The sequence below is a fragment of the Cucumis sativus genome, chromosome 3 (assembly GCF_000004075.3).
Source record: "Cucumis sativus cultivar 9930 chromosome 3, Cucumber_9930_V3, whole genome shotgun sequence".
Classification (NCBI taxonomy): Eukaryota; Viridiplantae; Streptophyta; class Magnoliopsida; order Cucurbitales; family Cucurbitaceae; genus Cucumis; species Cucumis sativus.
Window position 1 is genome coordinate 26,941,055 of NC_026657.2, and position 20,437 is coordinate 26,961,491.

Sequence of the window (20,437 nt, forward strand, 5' to 3'; positions counted from 1 at the left end):
GACAAAGATAGACCAATATCTAAACAATCTTAGTATATGATCTTATACCAAATCTAAACGATTTTGTACAAAAACTAATCGATCGCGATCTTGGTACACAATCTTGTACTAAATCTAAATGATCTTGGTACACAATCTTAGTAATATTTGTACACAATCATCTAGATTTGGTAAACAATTGTTTAGATCCATTACTTATCTATCTGGGATAGATAGTGTGATAGAAGATTGATCAATTAGATTTTGGTACACGATAATGTAGTAAAAAAATATGAAGAAAAAAAAAAAAGAAAATGAGAGATGGCAAAGAAGGAAAAAATTCTGTAAAAGAAGATGTGTTTAGATTATATTTTCAAGTGCTAATTTAAAAAATAAGTTATTTTGAAGAAAAAAATTAAAGTGTTTGGAAGCCACTCAACATAGATTTTTAAGTGTATTTTAAACTATTTTTAGGAATTTTTTTTAAAAAAAATGAGTTTCTTGAAAAACATTTTTTTTCTTAATTCAATCCAAACTGACTTGAACAAATCACGAACAAGAAGTGTGAATATGAAGAAGGAAAAATAATAATATGAAGAAGATGTGTAGATATTCATGCAAAATTCAAAACCAAGAAAGATAAATTTGCAATTTGTGAAAATACAATGATGAGTTCATAGACTTTGAAGTGTAAATACTTTTGAGTTTTGTTCTAAATATGTAAATTAACCTATTTTTAAATTCCACAAATTTTTTTAATACAATAAGAAAAAAGTGGGGATTATGAGTTCGCCAACTTCTTTAAAACTACACTATTATTATACATAGTTTAGAATTTAGGAAAATTTTCAAAAATAGCAAATTTGACAAAATATTTACTACCTTATAATAAAAAAAATTAAAATTTTATCATTGATAGTCATTAATATGCATCGGTAATAGAAGTCTACCAGTGGCTATCGTTGATAAAATCTAAAATTTTACTATAACTTGTATATATTTTAATTTATTTTGTTATTTTTCAAAATATCCTTAGATTTTACCAAATATTATGAAAGTCAACCATGTTTTTCTAATTTTCGAGTGTTTTGACAGGAATATAGTTTGTTTTATTACTTGATAATTATTGGGACACAAAAATAACCAACTCATTAATTATATATATATATATGTTATGTTATGTTATTATAAATAGTTTAAAACCTACCATAGAGGAAATGGAATCTAAAATGTCCTATATAAAGAAGAACAAGCAAAAATAGAAAAGAAACAAAGATGACAATTAAAATGGAACAAATATGAAAAGAAAGAGCAAATGAGTGGGAAAAGAAATAAAATGAAAACAAAAGAAAAAGAAAAGAATAATCAATAATCGTGACTTGTGAGAGATTTTTTTATTTGTTTGATCTAAAATTCTACTAGTACATATGTTGATATAGCTATACTCATTTTGAGAATCAACAGATAATAAAAAGAAAAATGGAAAGAATAAAGGAAGAGAATAAAATGGATGGTGATATTTAATTAAGATAGGGTTCGTAATTTAAGAGTAAATCTCATATTTGTATTTGTAAAGAGGGTTAAAGCTAAATTTAAGTAAAAGACAGTGTCAATTGTAAGGGTTTGAAAAAGTAAGCACCAGCCACAACCACACCATAATGCATAATTCTATCCACAACGCGAAACCAGCCGTAAGCAGCTCTACCATTCATTTTACGCTACGCTACGCTACGACACCACCAACTCCTCAACACCATTCCCATATTCTCTTACTTACTTTTTCCCATTTTTTTTTTTAAACTTCCACGCATTTCCTACCTACAATCATGTACTTCCATTTTGGTCCTGGGATGCACCCTCTCGCTTCCACTGTTTCAATGTGTTCTTCCAATTTTACATCATTTCCAGCTCTACAGGAACTGAATCCCAACTTACAAGCCTTCCCATTTGCGGGAGTGTTGAAATTAGCGTCCCATTCACACTTACGCTTTGTGGGTTTAATCCCATTTTGCGTCTTCTTCACACTTGAGGGTATGTTGGATTATACACGTATCGGTTGGTTATGTTCAGTTGGGAACCCAGAATGGGCTAAGCTACTCATATAACTGCATTCCCTTTTCCTCTCTCCATATATACCAATCGTTAGCTTTTATTCAAATGGTGTCTTGTACAAGACATTGAGAAACATGGCTACTACCCAATTAAAAAATGGTGATGATTTCAGATACCTTGTTGTGCGCCCGGAGAAGGGTGGAATCAGGGACGTTTTCCGGTGCTGGGTTTGGCCGGATGGCGACGGTGCACGGAGATTCTTCGAGAGCTCCGATGAGGGTGTTTTTGATGCGAAGGTTTCGGAAAGCAGATGGATCGTTGTGGTATCAATTCTGATTCGAAAAATTATAGCGATTTTGGGGAAACCATTGGAGTGGACTGGCAATGTGGTGGAATTCACTCTCAATCTTCTGTCTGTGAATGCCAATCTTTTAGGATTGCTCTGCAATATCGTACGCGGTGCGGGTCCATATGCTTTTAAATCTCAAGTAATTTTTTCATCACATGTAGATTTTACATAATGGGCAGCATTCATTGATTGTTTGAAAAGTTCTTTTCACCCACAAAAGCTTTCCCTGTTCAAAGAGTTTTTCCTTATGGTTAATGACAGATTGACAATCAAATCTTAAGAGAAAGTGAAATTTTCAATGTGGGTTTATTGACTATTTTTGCTAAATTTTCCCAATTAACACATGAAATCTCTGCATTTTCTGAATGTTCTTATTCTTAAACCACTGAATTTGCTACCATGATGAATGAGCAGGAGATGTGGTAGTGCCACGGAGGGGCACTGAGACTTTTATCAGCACCGTTGGGCTTTTAGATGGGCGAATGGATCTATTAAATGAAGAAAAAATGCTTCAAGGAACTACTAATTTTGTTTCTGAAGAAAGAGGCTTAGGACTTGAAATGGGCAATCGGAATCTAGTGGACCTTTGCGTCATGGCTTCAAAATTATCTTATGAGAATGAAAAGGTCATTCAAAATATCGTGCTTCGTTATTGGAAGGCAAGTTATTTCATTGCTTCTCAGCCTTCTGTTTATGTGTCATTTCAGAGTAAAAGAAATTCTGTGTCAGCTTCAGGTTACGTGATAAGATCTCTAACTTTGATCTTTAATAATGAAGCAGATGCATTTTGTGGGCTTCTACAATTGCTGGAATGGTAAGAAGAAAACTAGCATCTTTATCATATTAGTGATAAATAATTCATATTTAGTTTCATTTAGAGCTTACTCTTTAGCCAATTGGTTGATTGACCTAATAACTGAATTCTGTTTTCCATTTAACCTTGATGGAACTGGGTAGATTTTCAAAAGGACAACTGTACTCAGGTGTTCATATTGTGCAATAAGCCTAAAGACGCGAATTTGATATTGATTAGCTTCAGAGGCACTGAACCCTTTGATGCAGATGACTGGAGCACTGATTTTGACTACTCTTGGTACGAGATCCCAGAAGTCGGGAAAATTCACATAGGATTCTTAGAGGCTCTTGGTTTGGGCAACAGAAAAGACACCAATAGCTTCAACGGTCACCTTCAGGCAAAAACCAGTATTAGCTCCATTGCTTCAGATGTTTCTCATGGTAGTACAAGTCCATTTGGGCATACCAAATCAACAATCTCAAAGATTGATCAAAACATTGAACAGTTTGATGAAGTTACACCAGAAGTGGAGCAGTTGACTGCATACTACACGGTAAAACTTCAACTCAGGAGATTACTTATGGAGCATAAAAATGCAAAGTTTGTGGTCACTGGTCATAGTTTAGGCGGAGCACTTGCAATATTATTCCCTACAGTTCTGGTGCTGCACGAGGAAATGGAAATAATGGGTAGGCTATTGGGCGTATATACATTTGGGCAGCCCAGGGTTGGGAACAAGCAACTGGGGCAGTTCATGGAGCCCTATTTGGTAAATCCCATTCCAAGGTACTTCAGGGTTGTATACTGCAATGACATTGTACCAAGGTTGCCTTACGACAATAAAGCTTTTTTATTTAAGCATTTTGGAGTCTGTCTATACTACGACAGCCTATTCACTGAACATGTATGTACATTGTCCAACTCCTGTGTCCGTGTGGTTTTAGCAAGACTTTTTAATTATGAATCTGAACCATATTATGAATGAACTTCTCTCATTAAGAATAAAGTTGTATGATGTTCTATCAGTTCCGATCTTTTGATACTTAGACCCAATTTGTGGTTCTTATTCTATAAATTTGTTTTTTCTATTTGCATAATGAAGAAAGTAGATGAGGAACCGAACAAGAATTTCCTCGGGATTAGATACCTGATACCGGAATATCTCAATGCTTTTTGGGAGCTGCTCAGAAGCTTGCTGATGGGCTACACACATGGACCTGAGTACAAGGAGGGATGGTTTTGCATATTGGCAAGGGTGATAGGACTGGCATTTCCTGGTATTTCTGCTCATAGCCTCACAAATTATATCGATTCTGTGAGGCTTGGCAAGAAGAGCCAATCCCTTTGAAGATTCCAGTGATTGTTTACTTGGCAAGGCAAGGGCAAGCTAATTCCATTCCTCCACGTGCTATAGCTTATTCCAATTAGGGATGTTTTAAGGTTAGCAGTTTCTGACCCAGACACAATTTATAAGTAGGATAATTGTTTGTCAATATATACTGGAAATAATGTTATTATATATAGGGGTTGTCTTGTTCCTAATTACCTACCCTGTATTACTGTAGTTGAAAGAACAATACTAATCTTGATTACCAAATCTTTTTGTCTTTCATATATATTGCCAAGTCGAGAAGACAAACGGTAGACTGACTCAGTTGAAGACAAAAGATTGCGTCCTTAAAAAAGAAAAAAACAAAAAACAAAATAAAACTTTCTTTACAATCAATAGTTAAGTGGGATTGGATCAGATAAGATTTCGAGTTATATAAATATAAATATTGGTGGCACTTTCCCTTAGTTGATTGTGATTGTTTCATTAGAATATATTCTATTTAGCTAAGCTAAAAAGTGATAGATGTTAAAGATCCTACACAGAAACATCTTCCACCTTAGATTTTGTTCCGAGTGTGGAACAGTTTTTCTTTCTATCTTTTGCATCCTACTTTTCTAGATAATGCTCACTCCATGGGTAGTTTTGCTCCATTTTGTACATTTTCTAGAAAACTGGGGCTGCTTATTTAAATAATAAATACTACCAATTCCTTATTCAGCTCAGAAGCCTTACCCGTGCTACTCCCCCTCGTTCTCCACAAATGATTCTCTTTGTACTATATTAGGCCTCAGCATCGTTTGTTAATCATTTACCAAGATTCCAGAGTGTTATCATCATTACATTATTCCATGGAGATACATTATATAGGTTGGAGGTTTGGTGGTGGTGGGGGGACTACAATTATTTGGGACAAGAGATGTGTTCAATTAAGAGATATCATTCAATAAGACAATACATCATCATGACCTTTGTAGAATTTGGTATAAATCATTTCATAATATTTCTCCATTACTTTGCAGGAAAAAAAAACTCACAATGTTCGACTTATATGTTACTCTTTCCAAGATTAGTTCTAAGTTATGCCTTTCCTCGAAAGGATAATGCTACAGAGTTGCAAGTGGGGATGGATATCCATGCATTTTTCTTATAAAAAGAAAATTCATACCCTTGTAATGAAACGGCTCTTCTTTTAACTAACTAGCTTCTTTCATATTAGAATCCGGTGGTGATGAGTAATTTAATCGGTTGGTTAGGAAGAAAACCAAGAGGAACAATAAAAGAAAGAGCTTACAATTAATGAATATAGATTACAGCTCTCAAGTTTATGATAAACAAGTTAAAGAGGAAGATGACAAAAGAAGAGAAAAGATCAACTGTCAAGCCACAAAAAGATTACAGTACAGTTCAACTAATGAAACCAAACACCATTTAAAGACAAACCATTTGTGTGAGTCCTCTAATGTTTGCAGGTTCCAACGAACTGAAGCAATGTGGGGTTTCAGAACCAATGCAAATGCAAAAGTTCAGCTTGCAGTAAATTTCCATGACCAAACGTTCTCCGAGTGTTAATCATCTGATTAGCAATGCATAAATAATAATGAGCTCAGAATTAACAAACAAATGTTTACTTTGTACAGCAGACCAATAAACCAGAAGCAATCATAGGGCATGTGTTTTGATAAACGTGAAACAAGAAAGATGATGTTACCAAAAATACAGTAAATTTAGAAAACGAGATGGACGAGTCCAGCTTGTATGTGGATTCAAGAAGTAACTACTCACCATTACTAGGATCAACGTGTACAAAAAAACTGGCTGCCACTATGAGATAACATAGAATAAGCATCAGACCTTTGAAATAATTTGATGTCCCCTCCTGCAAATTTGACCAATGCCGAGTTATACAAAACTAAGATATCAATCGTTCTACTACTATGAATGGTGCTTTGCATATAAATGAAAACTCATTAATGGAAATGCACCAAAAATTTCAAAGTAATAGTACTAAGGATAGCTATTAAATTGCAAATGAATTTAATTACAAGAGTATAGATTGAAGATATCACACCTGCAACATAAAGGCCACTACTAGCACAGTGATGAACAACGTTGCTGTTTCAAAGAGTTTGAAGTTTAAGTCCATTGGTTTTCCCATGCACCATCCAACTACTACGCAAAACGGGATCTACACACATCAATAACACACAGTCAAGTTACCAGTACAAAATCAATTTCCAAGCCAACACAACAGTTTTTTAAGATCTAGGGTTAAAATCAACCGCAATTTAGAACACATTTGATAAGATTGTTTCTTGTTTTCATTGCTTGTTTCTTAAGGAGCAACTTATATGATAATTATTTTTGTTTCTTGTTTTAAGTTTAAGGTACGTTTTCCAAAGAAAATTGGCCAAATTTGAGAAAAAATAACAAACACTAAGTTTTTTTTTTTTCCCTTTCTCCTGTTTTAATACATGTACCACACGTTTATCTCTTCTTTCTTCCAATGCATTTTTTCTCTTAAAACTTTCTTTTCCTTTTCTTTCTTCTTCTCTCTAAGCCTTATCATTCTTTTTTCTCTCTTCATTAAACAGCCTTCAGCTATGTTTATTTTCTCAAATCTCTATTACTTTCCCTCGAGGCAAAACTATTGAAAATATTTATAAAATGCAGTAAATTTTAGATTCTATCAATGATATATATCTAAAATTTTATTCTATTTGTTTTCATTTTGATATGTTCGAAAATAGTAAAACAAAGAAAAGTAAATTTTCTCTTTTTTAGATTTTATTCGTGTATACAATTGAGTCATGAAAAGCAAAAACATTTGGTAAGGAGAGATAAAAATAAAATTTATAAATTATTCTAATTGAATAAACTCAAGTAAGGTAAGATAACATTATCTAAGATAAGAGTGTGGGATAACCTGTCAAATCAAAATTGAACTTTAGTTGAAGAAAGTTTCAATTATTATTATTATTTTGCTTTGGTGAAATTATATTCAATACCATAGAGTCTTTTTAAAATATTTATATTTGTTTTAATGCATGTTATATAATTCAATACTATAAAAACATTTCCGATTCTGATTTTTTTAAAGTAAAAAAAAAAAAAATCAAGAAAGGAAAAACTAAGAAGGAGAGTGTCAATCAAATGGACCCTAAAACATAATCCGCAACACATACCACAAACATGGATATTTGTGTAGATGATCCAATAGCAACTCCAAGAGTGATGTCCTACAATAACTTTTACGTCAATCAAACCAAACAAAAGAGATGATTGGAAGAAAATAATAAAATTTAATAAATCCAGAAAGTGCTCACAAGCTTATCCTTCATGGCAAACATGATTGCACTTGCATGTTCAGCAGCATTTCCAACAATTGGCAACAAAATTACACTAATAAATGCCACTGGCAAATTTAATGATTCAGATGCTCCCTGAGAAAAAGATCCACAAACTTCTACTTAAATTTACTGGATACGAGAAACCAATATTAAGCACCAAACATCAAGATATTGTCACATGAATCTTTGGATATGTTTTATGATAACTGCTTTATATGGATCGAATTAACTAATATTTGATATTTGAAAAAACATCTTTTGTTCTTCCATATCTTCTTTACTGCTATTCTTCTAGAAAAAGGAAAAAGGTTCAAATTTTCACTTAAAAAAACAAGCATTGAGCTACCGAGAACTTAATCAGAGTCAGCGCATGGATGGACAAGCAAAGCAAACAATAATAGAATGCAAATAATTATAGTTAATAATTTAAAAGCAATCACAATAAGATTTACCTGGATAGCATCAACAAGGTATCCAGATAAAACAGATACCCATACAGTCAAGATGGCAAGCCATCCAATTGCTTCCCAAGCATAAATCTCAGAATCGTCCTCAACTTCTCCATCAACTTCCTAAAGAAATATAAGAAAAGGCTAAAACCATTAGAATTAAATGCATATCTGCTTAAAATGGAGTTCTAGAGTGAACAAAAAAAAGTGTTGATCATTTCTTTGATTCTGCATTTTTTAAGTGTGGGGACTACTTAACAAATAAAAAGCGCCCCTAAAGACATATTTGGATTGACTAGAGAAGAAAGTGTTTATCAAAACTCATTTCCATTTGAACTTTTTTTTATAAAAACCTGTTTAAAATAAAGTTTGAAAGTTCTCTAAAAGTCATTTTGAGTGGTTGCCTCCCAAATGAATTATTTTTTAAATTAAACACTTGAAAAGCTAAACCAATTGATTTGTGCCTCATTTGTTAAGTTCCCATTCCTAAAGGATGCATTCCCCACTAGTCCAGTTAAAGTTATCATATGTAAAACAACTAGGTGATTGAGGTTATGTATGATAATTATGTTACCGTCACATGAGCATTTATTATTGATGGTACTAGTTCTCTTTTTTATTTCTTCTTGAAAAAAATAAAATAAACAGTTTCCTAGCCATCGTTTCAAGCTCGCCTCTTATAGATGTTGCAAATCCTGATTCCTAATTCGCCCTAATAGTTGAAAATATTATAGTATGTTACAGATGAAAGAAGCCAAGTGAAGAACAATTGCTTGTTAACTAAAGACAATAATTAAAAGCAAGATCCAAACATAGATCCAAAGAGACTCACCTCGTCAAGAGGACCATAGAGATCATGCTGACTTTTTAGTTGAAAGAAAAGGTAGCTTGCATATGCAATTAACATTATACAACTGCTAAATCTTGAAAGAGATAATGCTGACTCTCCCAAATGAAGTTCTGTGTGGGTGAAATGAAGCACGGCCGGAAAAGTCGTTCCCATTACAGCCATCAACAACAATCCTGAATTTACAACAGCAGCACCCTGTTGCAAAATAGTCATATATCTTAATGTAAACTAATAAGGTGCAAGTAAAATATCTCTAAAATAGAGGTAAAGCATAATGCCCAAGAGAACGAAACCCTGTACCTTATTGAAAACCTGCACCTTTGTATGATGAATAATCCCACCAGTGAAAAAAGCGCAACCAAGCACAAGGAGCATATTTGACAAGATTGACCCCAGCAATGACTGTTGAACAACCCTAATCATCCCACTCTTTAACGCATATATTGATATGATCATTTCAGTTGCATTTCCAAATGTTGCATTCAAAAGACCACCAACTGCAAAAACCATTGGCATTTGAGTTATTAAGGAAACTAACCAAAAAGCCACCATTAAATGATCGAAACAAGCAATGCCTGATCAGGTAGCACTCAAACCTGTTGGTCCAGTGTAGAAAGCAAGCTGCCTGTCACAAATATTTTTGAAAAATAAGTGTAGCACAAATGGAATAATATGAAATCTAAAACATAGAATATGTGAAACCAAATCTTACTCAGTTGCATAACCAAGACGTTCTGCCAAGGGTGTAATTCCAAGTAAAGTGAAAAAGAAGACCCATCCCTGACATATAAAACTGACTATCAAGGAATTATGAACCATGAGACAAATCATACAAGCCAAAGTACTAACCAGCAAAACGATCTTAAAAGCTGAATTTTTTAATATCCAAAATAATATAAACAGGTCAATAGAAGATGGTCATAGACCATATCTTCATTAAATCAAATAATGAGAAACTGTCTTTGATTGTCTAGGAGCTTCTGTTCATGAAAAAGTTACCCAATACAAGTCTTTCACCATTTCTTTCTTCTCAAATCCAACCATGTCATTTACTATTGCAGAAAATCAACCAGTAAAATTATGAAGAGGAGTAGTTCTTACATGCTTTCCCGTTAAGTAATGTAGCAGAATTGCCAAAGGACCAAAAGGTAGCAACACGTTGATCTTTGCTCTAACCAACACTATATAAGCACTTCTAAGAGGTCTAATACGAATGTTGCTAGTCTTCCACCATCTTGTATCTGGGGAAGAACGCACAGCAGCCGTCTCACAATCAAAACTATGCAATACGTTCTTCGCAACTGGCGATGACTTCAATGGAATTTCTTCATCTGATAAGTAATTTGTTTTCTCCTCTGTTGATCCCATCTACAACCACAGCTATCCCGATCAATTATACCTTTCCACTACACTAAAAATACAAATCTGGGCTGATTTACATATACAACTCATCAGCTACTTCATCTTCCACAAGTCAAATCCAAAGCAATATTAACTCAACAGAAAGAAGAAATCAGATCGAGTCGAGATTAAAACAAGATTTCGTTACCCAAACAAGAAAAAGAGCAAGAGGATATTTACCAGATTGGAGATGAACTTGAACTGACGCAACGAGGATATCCAGGTCGAATCCCAGCTGGAGAATGATCAAGAACTCCCCAAATCGAGCTGAGATTCCAACCCTCAAACGCAAGGGGAGAAAATAAGACAAGAAGCAGTCGGGTCCCACTAATTTGGATCGTATAGGTAATTTCAGTTGCTTAAAAATAAAATCTCTGGCCAACACAGCCGGCGAAGGCCAGCCAGAAGGAAAGTTCTTCGAAATAAGATTTTCGACTTCACCAAAATTATAGATCAAGCGAAGAAGAAGTCGAGTTGGATGGCTGATGGGAAGGGAAGGCAATATAGCGAAACTCAACAGCAGCTAGGAAGCTTCTGCGAAATATCGTCCTCTTGCGTCTTCCCCATTTAATTTTGACTTGTTTATTTATTGCATTACATTACATAAAGTATGTATTTTTAAAAAGTAATAATAAAAACAGAATAATTAGACGTAAACTTCTTCAAGTTCAGACAAAACCCCATTACATGTTTGAAAAAATACTCTTGGATGGGGTTCGATTCAGTTTTTAATCTTCTTTTCAGTTAAAGATTTGACTTTTATAAGTTTGAAAAAGAATAACTGATGTATTTCTTTGGTGGGTACTTAGCAGAGGGGAAAAATGAACCTCTTGTTGTGAATAGAGGACCAGCTGAGAAAAAAGGTCCACCATTGCGTTTTCAACTTAGGAATTAAAATGGGTTTGGCCTAAAAAGCACAAAGTTCAAGTCTTTAAGCCGCTCTCCCATTCTCCATCTCTTGTGTAAAATTGCAAGTTCAACTTCAATAACATGTGGAAGAAAAGGGGATTGTGGAAAATGCAAACAAAAAGTCTAGGCCATCTCCTCCAAAGCTATTTTCTTCTTATATTGATCCATTCAAAGTGCTTGATTTTAGTCACGATTGAACTGGCTTTAAGCGTAAGGTAAACTCAAGGAAGTTATTCAACCATAAGGAGTCGTGTTTATACGAGATCTTTGTCATCATAAAAGGTCAATTTCAAGTCAAAATGCTTTTCATGATGAGCAGATTCAACACCCCTTTTAACAATGACGATAAAATATGATATGATTATCATTCCATGAAGCTCCCTCATCTGCCATTTATCACCTTTGAATTGAATTCCAAAAGAAGAGCAAAGGGCATTGCAGAGGAGATCATATATTTAAATGGAACAGAAGAACCCCAATCATTAAACTCTTGGGTCCTAACAAAGTGAGGCCATTGCTATAGAGCTATTATGTGCTATTTGATTCCACAAACAAATACAAATGATTGAAAGAGGCCACAAATATGACCCAACTTTGGTAAGAATGACAAGAAAAGAGAGTACCAAGAGTCATATATTAAAAAAAAAACATAATCTAATCTAGCGAGCTAGAGTTAAGGAAAGTTAAAATGAATTTGATTTAGCTTGATTGATATTTCAGCCACCGGCAAAAGATTACAGAATTTTTGCATTGTTTGTTCTGAAAAATGTCGTGAAAAACAGATTGATTTACTGATTCTAAACAGCAAATAATTTACCATACCCTTGGGCTATTCCAGAAAAATTACAGGACAATAATGGCGGTCGTCATGCTTCTCAGGAAGACAGAGTAATTCAAGGAAAAAAAGAAAAAGAGAAACAAAATGAGAAAAATATTAAAAGACTGTCTTGTTGGCTCAAGAAAGGCTGGGAGGATGAAGAGGCGGAGGAGGTAAAAGTTGACGAAGATTCTGATGATGAGCTTGCTTGTTCTGGTACTGACTTGCTCCATTTTTCCTTGTTATGAACGCATGCTCCAGTAATGCAGCTGCAGTCCATCTCTTCCGAGCTTCTCTTTGCAAACAACAAGCAATAAAGTGACGAAACTCCGGTGAAGCAGTGGCCGGGGCCTCCGGTGGCTGAGCCATACATATAGCACACATCAAGCTAGCCCAATCCCCAGGCCTCTCAACAGCAAGAGGAAAGCGACCCAGATAGAATTCCAATATGCTAACCCCAAAGCTCCAAATATCCCCTGCATAACCATTGTACTGACCCTGATTTAGATCGGAATTGATTCTCTCAGGGCTCATATACGCAATAGTCCCAACCGAGGAATTACAAGGGTCCATAGTCTGTTCCAAGATTCGACCGACGCCAAAATCAGCGATCTTAACCTGCCTTCGAGAATTGATGAGAAGATTGGAGGGTTTGATATCGCGATGAACGATACGTCGGCTATGAAGATAAGCAAGACCGCTAAGAATCTGGCGAGCCAAATCAGAGAGTTGATGTTCTTGAGGGATGTGTGTTCCTTCCAAAGAACCCGATCCATATACTCAAGAAGAACCTGGATTTCACCGTTATGATCAAACATATCGTGGCACTTAACAACATAGGGATTGTCAACGTCACGAAGGATCTCGACCTCGCGGCACATCTGAAGCCTAACCGCATCTTCATGGTTTCCGTAAATGACCTTGAGAGCATAAACATGACCGGTGGGACGGTGAAGGACTTTGTAAACGGTACCTCCACATCCACTTCCGATTCGGCTGACACGCTCAAAGTCAGAAAGGGTGAAAGGGTGACGTTGGGGAGGAAGAGGGTCAGGGGGGCGATTGGCGTTGTGGAGTTGACTGGTGGAAGGAGGAGGGGCAGAGTTGGAGGAGGTAGGAGGCAAAGGAAGAGGAACAGCCAAAGATGTGTTGTCACGTTGAGGAAGATGGAGATTTAGATGGGGACGGCGACGAGTACGATCGGTGGGAGGATTTGTAGCTGGAGGCGGCTGGAAAGGTCTCATCGGCTCTGATGAAGAAGAAGAAGAAGAGGAGGAATCGAAATAGAATAAAATGAAAAGGAAGAAAGAAAATTGAAGAATAAAGATAGAGAAAATGGATCGAAGAAGGAAGAAGAAGAAGAAGAAGAAGAGATTGATTGATTATAGTGGGAGGGATTAAAAAGAGAAAGTTCTTGGAAGAGGGAAAGGAGGGGAAGAAAAATGAGGGAAACCAAATTAACTTTTTTTTTTTTTTTTCCTTTCTTTCTTTCTTTCTACAAAATGAAACGGAGGAAGGAAAGGGAAGGAAAGGGTAAGTGATGTGTAATATGTATTTAACTTTTATATTTATATATTTATATATTATATATTTAATTAGTGTGTGTGTGTGTGTGTGTGTTGGGGTTAATAGAAAGAAAATATATATATATATATATATATAAAAAAAAAAGAATGAATATATTAGATCGAGGGAGAGGTCGAAATCAAAAGAGGGAATCATATAGATATTATGGAGGAAGAGGGGGTGAGGGTTGACGCGACTGAAACCGGAGTGTACAACACGGACCAATGGCCTTTATTAATTATTGGAAACACTCCATTATTTCAGAATGGGAGCGTGTTCTCTTCTTTTGGACCTTTCTCTACGTATTTCGTATTTCATATTTCATTATGTATCCATCTCTCTCTCTCTCTCTCCTTTCGGTGCACTTTTCTTTTCTTTTCTTTTACATCTCTATCACTGGATCATACAATTATACCCTCTTTGTTTCTTTCTTTCTTCAAACCCACCAAACCCCTTTTTCCCAAGCCCAAGCCCAAGCCCAAGCCCAAGCCCAAGCCCAATCCCATTCCCTAACCCTCCACTTTGATTCTTACGGAAATTAGATCGAATACCAGACACAAAATGCTGATGTATGCCTAAATTAAAGGATATCACCTACTTCAACTATATAATCTTATATTTATTACCTTTTTATTTCTCTTTTTAATATAATTTTCCATCTTTTTTTTTATTATTATCTTTCTTTTGCTTCATTCAAATCCATTTTCCTTTGTATTTTATGATTTTTTTTTACTATACATCTCCCTCTTAAAATTCAATTAAAACCATTCAAGTTCCCTCCATGTCACACATCTATTCTTCTCTCCTTTTCACAAACTTTTGTACTAATTTCCTCCTATTTTTGCAAGCTTTTGAACCAGTCTAGGAGAGTAGATCAAGTTAGAGACAACAATCCACATGTCAAAACTACCATCCAATTACTTACTCAAGATGAGGACATGATTCAAATTGAAATTCATTTTTGCAAATGGATGAGTTCAACAGGGGTTTGCGGTTAGGTTAGAAAAGGCGTGAGGTTTTTCTATATTAAAAATGTTTACAAAAGTCATATGCTATAAAAGGAGTTACGTCTTTGGTTCTACACGGTCTATGTTGGAAACACTTGGCTTTAGTATGCTAACTCTAATTAAATTATTTTTGTACTCTTTAGTTGGAGAGTGGAAAAAATGTGTGGGTAGCAAAAAACTTTGAGAGGGACTTCTGTAAGTGAAGTCATGATAATAAAAATTATTCTTTAAGATTGCAACAGTTTTTCTTCGACTTAGAAGTTTTTGTACCTAGATTCTTTGTTTTTAGTTTTCATTGTTTGCTTTATTAATTCCCTATTATTTTCTGCCTAATGGGTATTAGAGTCATGCCTCATACTTAACCATGCAAATAGAGATCTTCAGGTGTCGAACAAAGATATAATAAAGTCTCAAAAGTAGATCATGATGTGATATGTGGTTGAACTCTATTTAACAATATCATACCATGATGGAGATATATAGAGAGTATGTTGTACTAACAAATAGTATTGGAGCATCAAAATGAGAAGCAGATAGTGTCATATGTCGAGTTTTATAAATGTTGCAGAAGCTATGGATTCTTTGAATATCTTATCAATGTGGAAGTGGTTGATTTTTTGTTGTCACATAAAGGTCCTACGTTGAAAAAGTTTAAGAAAGCCATGAGTATTTCCTATCTTAAAAAGGTTTATGGAAGCCATAAACTATAATAGAAAAAACTATGCCTTTGGTAATTTTCAATTTTCTTATTTGGAAACATTTTAAACTTTATTCTCTAGTTGGATTGTGAGAAAAAGATGTAAGTGACCAAAAGCTTAGAAAAAGTGTTCTTGTAATAATTGGAGTCCGAAGAGAAAAATATATATTTTTTGCATATAAACCATTGGAAGAATAACATAAATCAAAATACAAATACTCTCTCGGCCTTACAATTATGGAAACTAAATGATAAATAGAGTAGAGAGGGTTTGCTCATTAATTAAGAAGTGAGTAATAAATGGGACGTGGCATGATCTTATATGTTGCCCTAGTGAGTGAGTTGTTTGTAGGAAGAAATATGTATTTACGCACATAACGTCTTTTGAAGAAGACTAGGATTATTGATATGAATCTTCTATCAATCAAATAGAAAATAATTTATTTATAGAATTATTCGTGGACATTCGAAAAGTCATGTCATTTCCTATAATTTAGTTATTAATACTTTTCATGAAGTGATGCATTTATTTAGGAAGAATCACAAATAATAATCATTTATTTCAACAATCCCTTCCACAAATGATAAATTGATAAATGGGAGAAAATAAACATTTGATATTTTTCAATGGAGAACCTGCATGAGGATAAGTAGCATAAACTTTGAGCTTTCCCTAGTGAACATCAATCGAGTTTACTTGGTTAGTCAATGGACATGATCCCTTGAATTGATAACCGTTCTATAAAGTAAACTAAAGCAATACATATCACACATCTCCTTATTATAACAAAGTTTGTTCTCATGCATTACAAGAGCTTGGTGTATTCTCGACGCGTATTACTCAACATCGGGAAGGATTTTCTAAAAGAAATTTTCCCCTTGAGAATAGAGATTATGCTGCATTTGAAGTCTTGTTTTCTGTCTTCAATTCCAGTTCCTTACTTTTTAGGGCTGTAATGACTTAATTCACTGTGATTGTCTTTCTACCATACTTCAGGGTTGTCTTCACTTCCTTGTAGGTGTCATGTATCGAATTAATGAGAATAGCAACTTCACTTTCTGCCCCAACTCCTCCCCTGTTTGATTAAGGACATTGGTAAGTTTCTTTAACTCATCTAAATTTTCATCAAGATTCTTGTTCTGATTCATTTTAGATGAAAATAACTTATTCCTTATGAACATTTTATTGCGTTGGTCTTTCTTTTCATACAAAACCTTCAATTTCTCCCAAGTAGCAAAAGCAGTGGTTTCTTCAATTATCTGTCTCAGCACATTATCGGTAATATTCATAACAAGTGTACCGTAAGCTACCTCTTCCATTGTTTCTTTTTCTTACTTGGCTAAAGTTGCAGGGAGTTCCTTTGGATCTTCTAAAGCTTCAAAACCTTTTGTGAACTAAAGATTGCAGTAATTCTTTTTTTCCACAAGGTAAAGTCTCCATTCCCATCAAAATTTTCAATTTCATACTTCGTAATAGTCATTTTATTTCCTTTCTTCTGATGGCTCGGATACCAGTTCTTGAAAATAGTAGAAACAAAAGTTTTTATTTCTTTGTAAAATCAACTTTGAGACAAGTATATTCTTTTTGGGGAAATTAAAAGTAGAGTTACCTTTTTACTCTTTTCTTTTCTCCCACCTTTTGGACTCGTTTGCTAGTTGTCATTTACTTTTCATTGTACTTCTTTTCTTCTTTGCATGGTTCACCGAGGGAGACAAGGAAGAAGGAAGAAGGAAGAAGGATTTCAAAAGGGGGTTTCTTAAGGAAGATGAAGAGATGAGAAAATCAACAAGATGAAGTTTATAGTAGTTCAGCATATAGCTTACATCCACTCTTCAAGGTAAAATTTCTTTTATTCAACATTTAGTGTGAAAGTAGATTCGAGGCCGTGTGAACTCATTTTTTTTATTACATCTCCATGGATTTATTCTATGCAATTTTTCTTTGAGGCTACAAGATTTTTATTAGTTATTTTGTTGAAACAAAATAACTTCCTCTTCTAACAAAATATAGTTGTAACTAATTATTTCTCTTCTCTAATATTTGCAGAAGTTGAGGCTCTCTTGCAGAAGATGGTTCAACAAATTTCAACAAGCGACGGTTGCTTAGATTTGTTAGAAGGAAGAGGGTGATGATAGTTCTTTGGAGGTTGAAGAAGAAGAGCTTGCTTCAGTTCCCACGGTGGAAGAAAGGATCGGAGCAAAAAAGGAGAAGAAGACGTGGGTCAGAATTGCTCTGATACCATATAAACTAATGTCCAACAGTTAATAATTGAGGTGTTTTCTCATTAATTTAAACTGATGGTAATTAGGAGTATTTACAGTACTCTTTCACCGTACAAATTTGGAAAACAAAATAACAAAAATAACTAATTATAATACATAATTTATACATGATAATACCCACCAACAAAATCAAAAAATATATTTGTAAGATGATATACTTGTACTTAATAGAAATACAAATCATTAGTAAGAAATGGAGAGAAACTAAACTTAATTTCCACAAAAACTAAAAAACGAGATGTTTACCCAACTAATAATTTGAATAATTAAACACTAACTAAGAGATTATGAGTTCAATCCATGATGACCACCTACGTAGGAATTAAAGAGTTAGGTGGGTAGTCCAGTGAGATTAGTTGAGGTGCGCGTAAACTTATCTAAACACTCACAAATATAATAAAAAATATTGAATGATTAAACAAAATTATGAAGATTGAGACGTTAAATATAATGATAGATCACATAAAAAGTTGAGAGTAAAATGATATTAAGACTAAGAGTGGATTGATTGAATATGATTAAAAATAAGATGGAGGGAGTCAAAAGCATAAATGTGGGACAAAGTTGAGATGCATTATTAGTGAATAGATACTCTAAAAGCAACGAAATCCATGCTCACATGCGCCCCCACTCTATATTTGATAATCACTATTTTCCAAACCTAAAACCACTTTTCAAATCTCTAATCACATTATTCTTTTACTCCCATTCTTTGGGATATATAATTCAACTCCTCCATTTGATTGATTATTTACACTTTTTGTTTGTCGTTATTGCCATTTCCCTTCTCTTTCAAATGTGGGACCTTACATCATTAAATTTAATCTTACAAGAATTCAACTTTTACAAACACCCTCTTGCTTCTCCTCCTGCTTCTCATATGGTTAAAAGTAAAAAAAAAAAAAGTTGAAAAATTATTTTGGTTGTTGTGTTAAGAGCAGGTCAGGGGGGTTGGTGAGATGGACAGAATGGTAAAGAAAACCCTGTTGTGGATCCCAGTTTTAAATCCAACGTCTTTTGGTTAAATTCATAATCATCAGCTTTTGGAGTTGAGAGGGTAGAGGAGGGAGGACACACATCACATGCTACTCCACCCCCTGCCCCCTCGGTAGTCTTCTTTATTTCTGAATCTCTTCCATTAAAGAACACAAATATGTTTAGTGCATCATGGAGATGGAGATCAGTGAACCTTGTTATTAAATTAACTTCTCTTTTAAAATGCACCCTACCAAACACTTATGACTTATAACATCTCAAAGTGCTTTCAAAACAAACAAATATATGATTTTATTATCAACAACCAAAATTCTATAATGGAGAGTTGTGGTACAAGAGATGCAAAATGTGTACAAAGATTTGAACCATTTAACATCAATTGAGATAATTACTTACTAATTAAAATAAAATGTGTTTCTATTAGTTAATCTTTTTTTTTTTATTAAAAAGAAACCAAAATTAGAATGTAAACAAATAATGTATTGTTCTATTTTAGAAACTACATATACTACATGGTTTTTAAATTTATTTATATATTAAATTTTCTTCATGAGAGAAAAAACAATAAAATTTATTAAGAGAGAGAATCATCTTTTGAAGGAAAAGAAATAAAAACAAAAGAGGAATTGGTGAAGCAAAGTAATAAACAACAAATTTCAATTTCTTTTCTCCAAATTGAAGAAAGTGTTTGTGGTAGATATCTGTCTTTTCAACCTTTGGAAGAGGACATTGATTCCTAGAATGTAGCATTCAACAAAAATGAGTTTTATCATTTCACCTCAACAATTGTATATACTTTTAATTATTACAACGATTTCTTTCTTAAATTAGATTTGATTTCAAAAAAGGATTTGAAGTTTCCATTTTCTTCGTAAGAATGAGGCAACTTTGGTCCATATCCGTATCTTCCAACCTCCTACAGAAGCCATATTTTTAGTTTCTAGTTTCTAAATTCTAACAATGAGTGGTATAGTGTTTGATATTATTCTTTTTTTTTTAAAAAAAAATAAAATTTAACTGATTGTACGAATTTCGTTGTTCAAATTCAAACCAAGTAGTTTATCGAATCACATATCAAGAACATATTTTAGTGGCAAGTCCTGGTCAAATATATAGAGAATGTGAATAATTTCTCGGCTAAATAGTTTTCAACCTAATAGTAACTGATGGGGGTTTTGAAACAAGTTTCTATTGCAAAGAAAATAAGGTGCAAGGAAGATAAATTAAGGATGTAAATTATCGGTTCGAGAAAGCTCGGCTTGGCCTATGTAAGCCTCCCTAATAATTATAATTATATATGATTATTGAATTATCATTGCCAAATCTAACATTTTTGGTGCTATCATTAACCTCAAAAGGAAAATATATACAAATCTTGATTAAAAAAAAGCACACACATTTAAACTTCAACTTCATGTAAGGTTAAGTATAAATTTATTTGAAAAGATAAAGAATATAACATGCAAAAGAAAAAATTTGTAGAACAATGTTGCTTGTTATACATATTCTAAAGCGCAAATCTTCTACGTGAGATAGATAATCAATATCAAATACGTATTAGATATCAATACTCTCGTATACTTCATTGATACATATTTGATGCTAG

General features: G+C 33.9%; 3 protein-coding genes and 1 long non-coding RNA gene across 9 annotated transcripts; 2 read left to right on the forward strand and 2 right to left on the reverse strand.

Annotated features, from left to right (window-relative positions):
- Positions 1 to 1,505: 1,505 nt before the first annotated feature.
- LOC101204315 lies at positions 1,506 to 4,788 on the forward strand. Of its 2 annotated transcripts, none has more exons than XM_011653431.2 (5): positions 1,506 to 2,490; positions 2,795 to 3,039; positions 3,161 to 3,194; positions 3,443 to 4,080; positions 4,279 to 4,788. In XM_011653431.2, the coding sequence occupies exons 1-5, from the start codon at positions 2,166 to 2,168 to the stop codon at positions 4,522 to 4,524; spliced, it is 1,488 nt and encodes a 495-aa protein (XP_011651733.1). In that variant the 5' UTR covers positions 1,506 to 2,165; the 3' UTR covers positions 4,525 to 4,788. The 2 variants fall into 2 exon arrangements, with proteins under 2 accessions (XP_011651733.1, XP_004148583.1); XM_004148535.3 differs by having other exon boundaries at positions 1,507 to 2,490; positions 3,338 to 4,080.
- A 989-nt stretch (positions 4,789 to 5,777) lies between these two features.
- Positions 5,778 to 11,139, reverse strand: CAX2 (vacuolar cation/proton exchanger 2-like). 5 transcript variants are annotated; one of them, XM_011651928.2, is made up of 12 exons: positions 10,737 to 11,139; positions 10,257 to 10,523; positions 9,868 to 9,935; positions 9,752 to 9,780; positions 9,456 to 9,652; positions 9,138 to 9,350; positions 8,309 to 8,428; positions 7,833 to 7,949; positions 7,692 to 7,745; positions 6,578 to 6,694; positions 6,292 to 6,385; positions 5,778 to 6,082 (listed from the first exon to the last, which is right to left on the reverse strand). In XM_011651928.2, exons 2-12 carry the CDS (start codon positions 10,521 to 10,523, stop codon positions 6,075 to 6,077), a joined length of 1,284 nt encoding a protein of 427 aa, XP_011650230.1. In that variant the 5' UTR covers positions 10,737 to 11,139; the 3' UTR covers positions 5,778 to 6,074. The 5 variants fall into 5 exon arrangements, with proteins under 5 accessions (XP_011650230.1, XP_011650233.1, XP_011650232.1 ...); XM_011651931.2 differs by having other exon boundaries at positions 10,257 to 10,566; positions 10,737 to 11,129; XM_011651930.2 differs by having other exon boundaries at positions 10,257 to 10,580; positions 10,737 to 11,129.
- Positions 11,140 to 12,138: 999 nt separating this feature from the next.
- LOC101219669 (mitogen-activated protein kinase kinase 5) lies at positions 12,139 to 13,801 on the reverse strand. Its single transcript, XM_004148514.3, is given in 2 exon segments — positions 12,139 to 13,052; positions 13,055 to 13,801. Coding segments are annotated over 2 exon segments (1,104 nt in total). The 5' UTR covers positions 13,527 to 13,801; the 3' UTR covers positions 12,139 to 12,420.
- A 2,764-nt stretch (positions 13,802 to 16,565) lies between these two features.
- Positions 16,566 to 17,643, forward strand: LOC116402913. The gene is made up of 3 exons (XR_004215588.1): positions 16,566 to 16,831; positions 16,905 to 17,390; positions 17,600 to 17,643. It is a non-coding gene; the product is annotated as an uncharacterized LOC116402913 (long non-coding RNA).
- Positions 17,644 to 20,437: the final 2,794 nt, after the last annotated feature.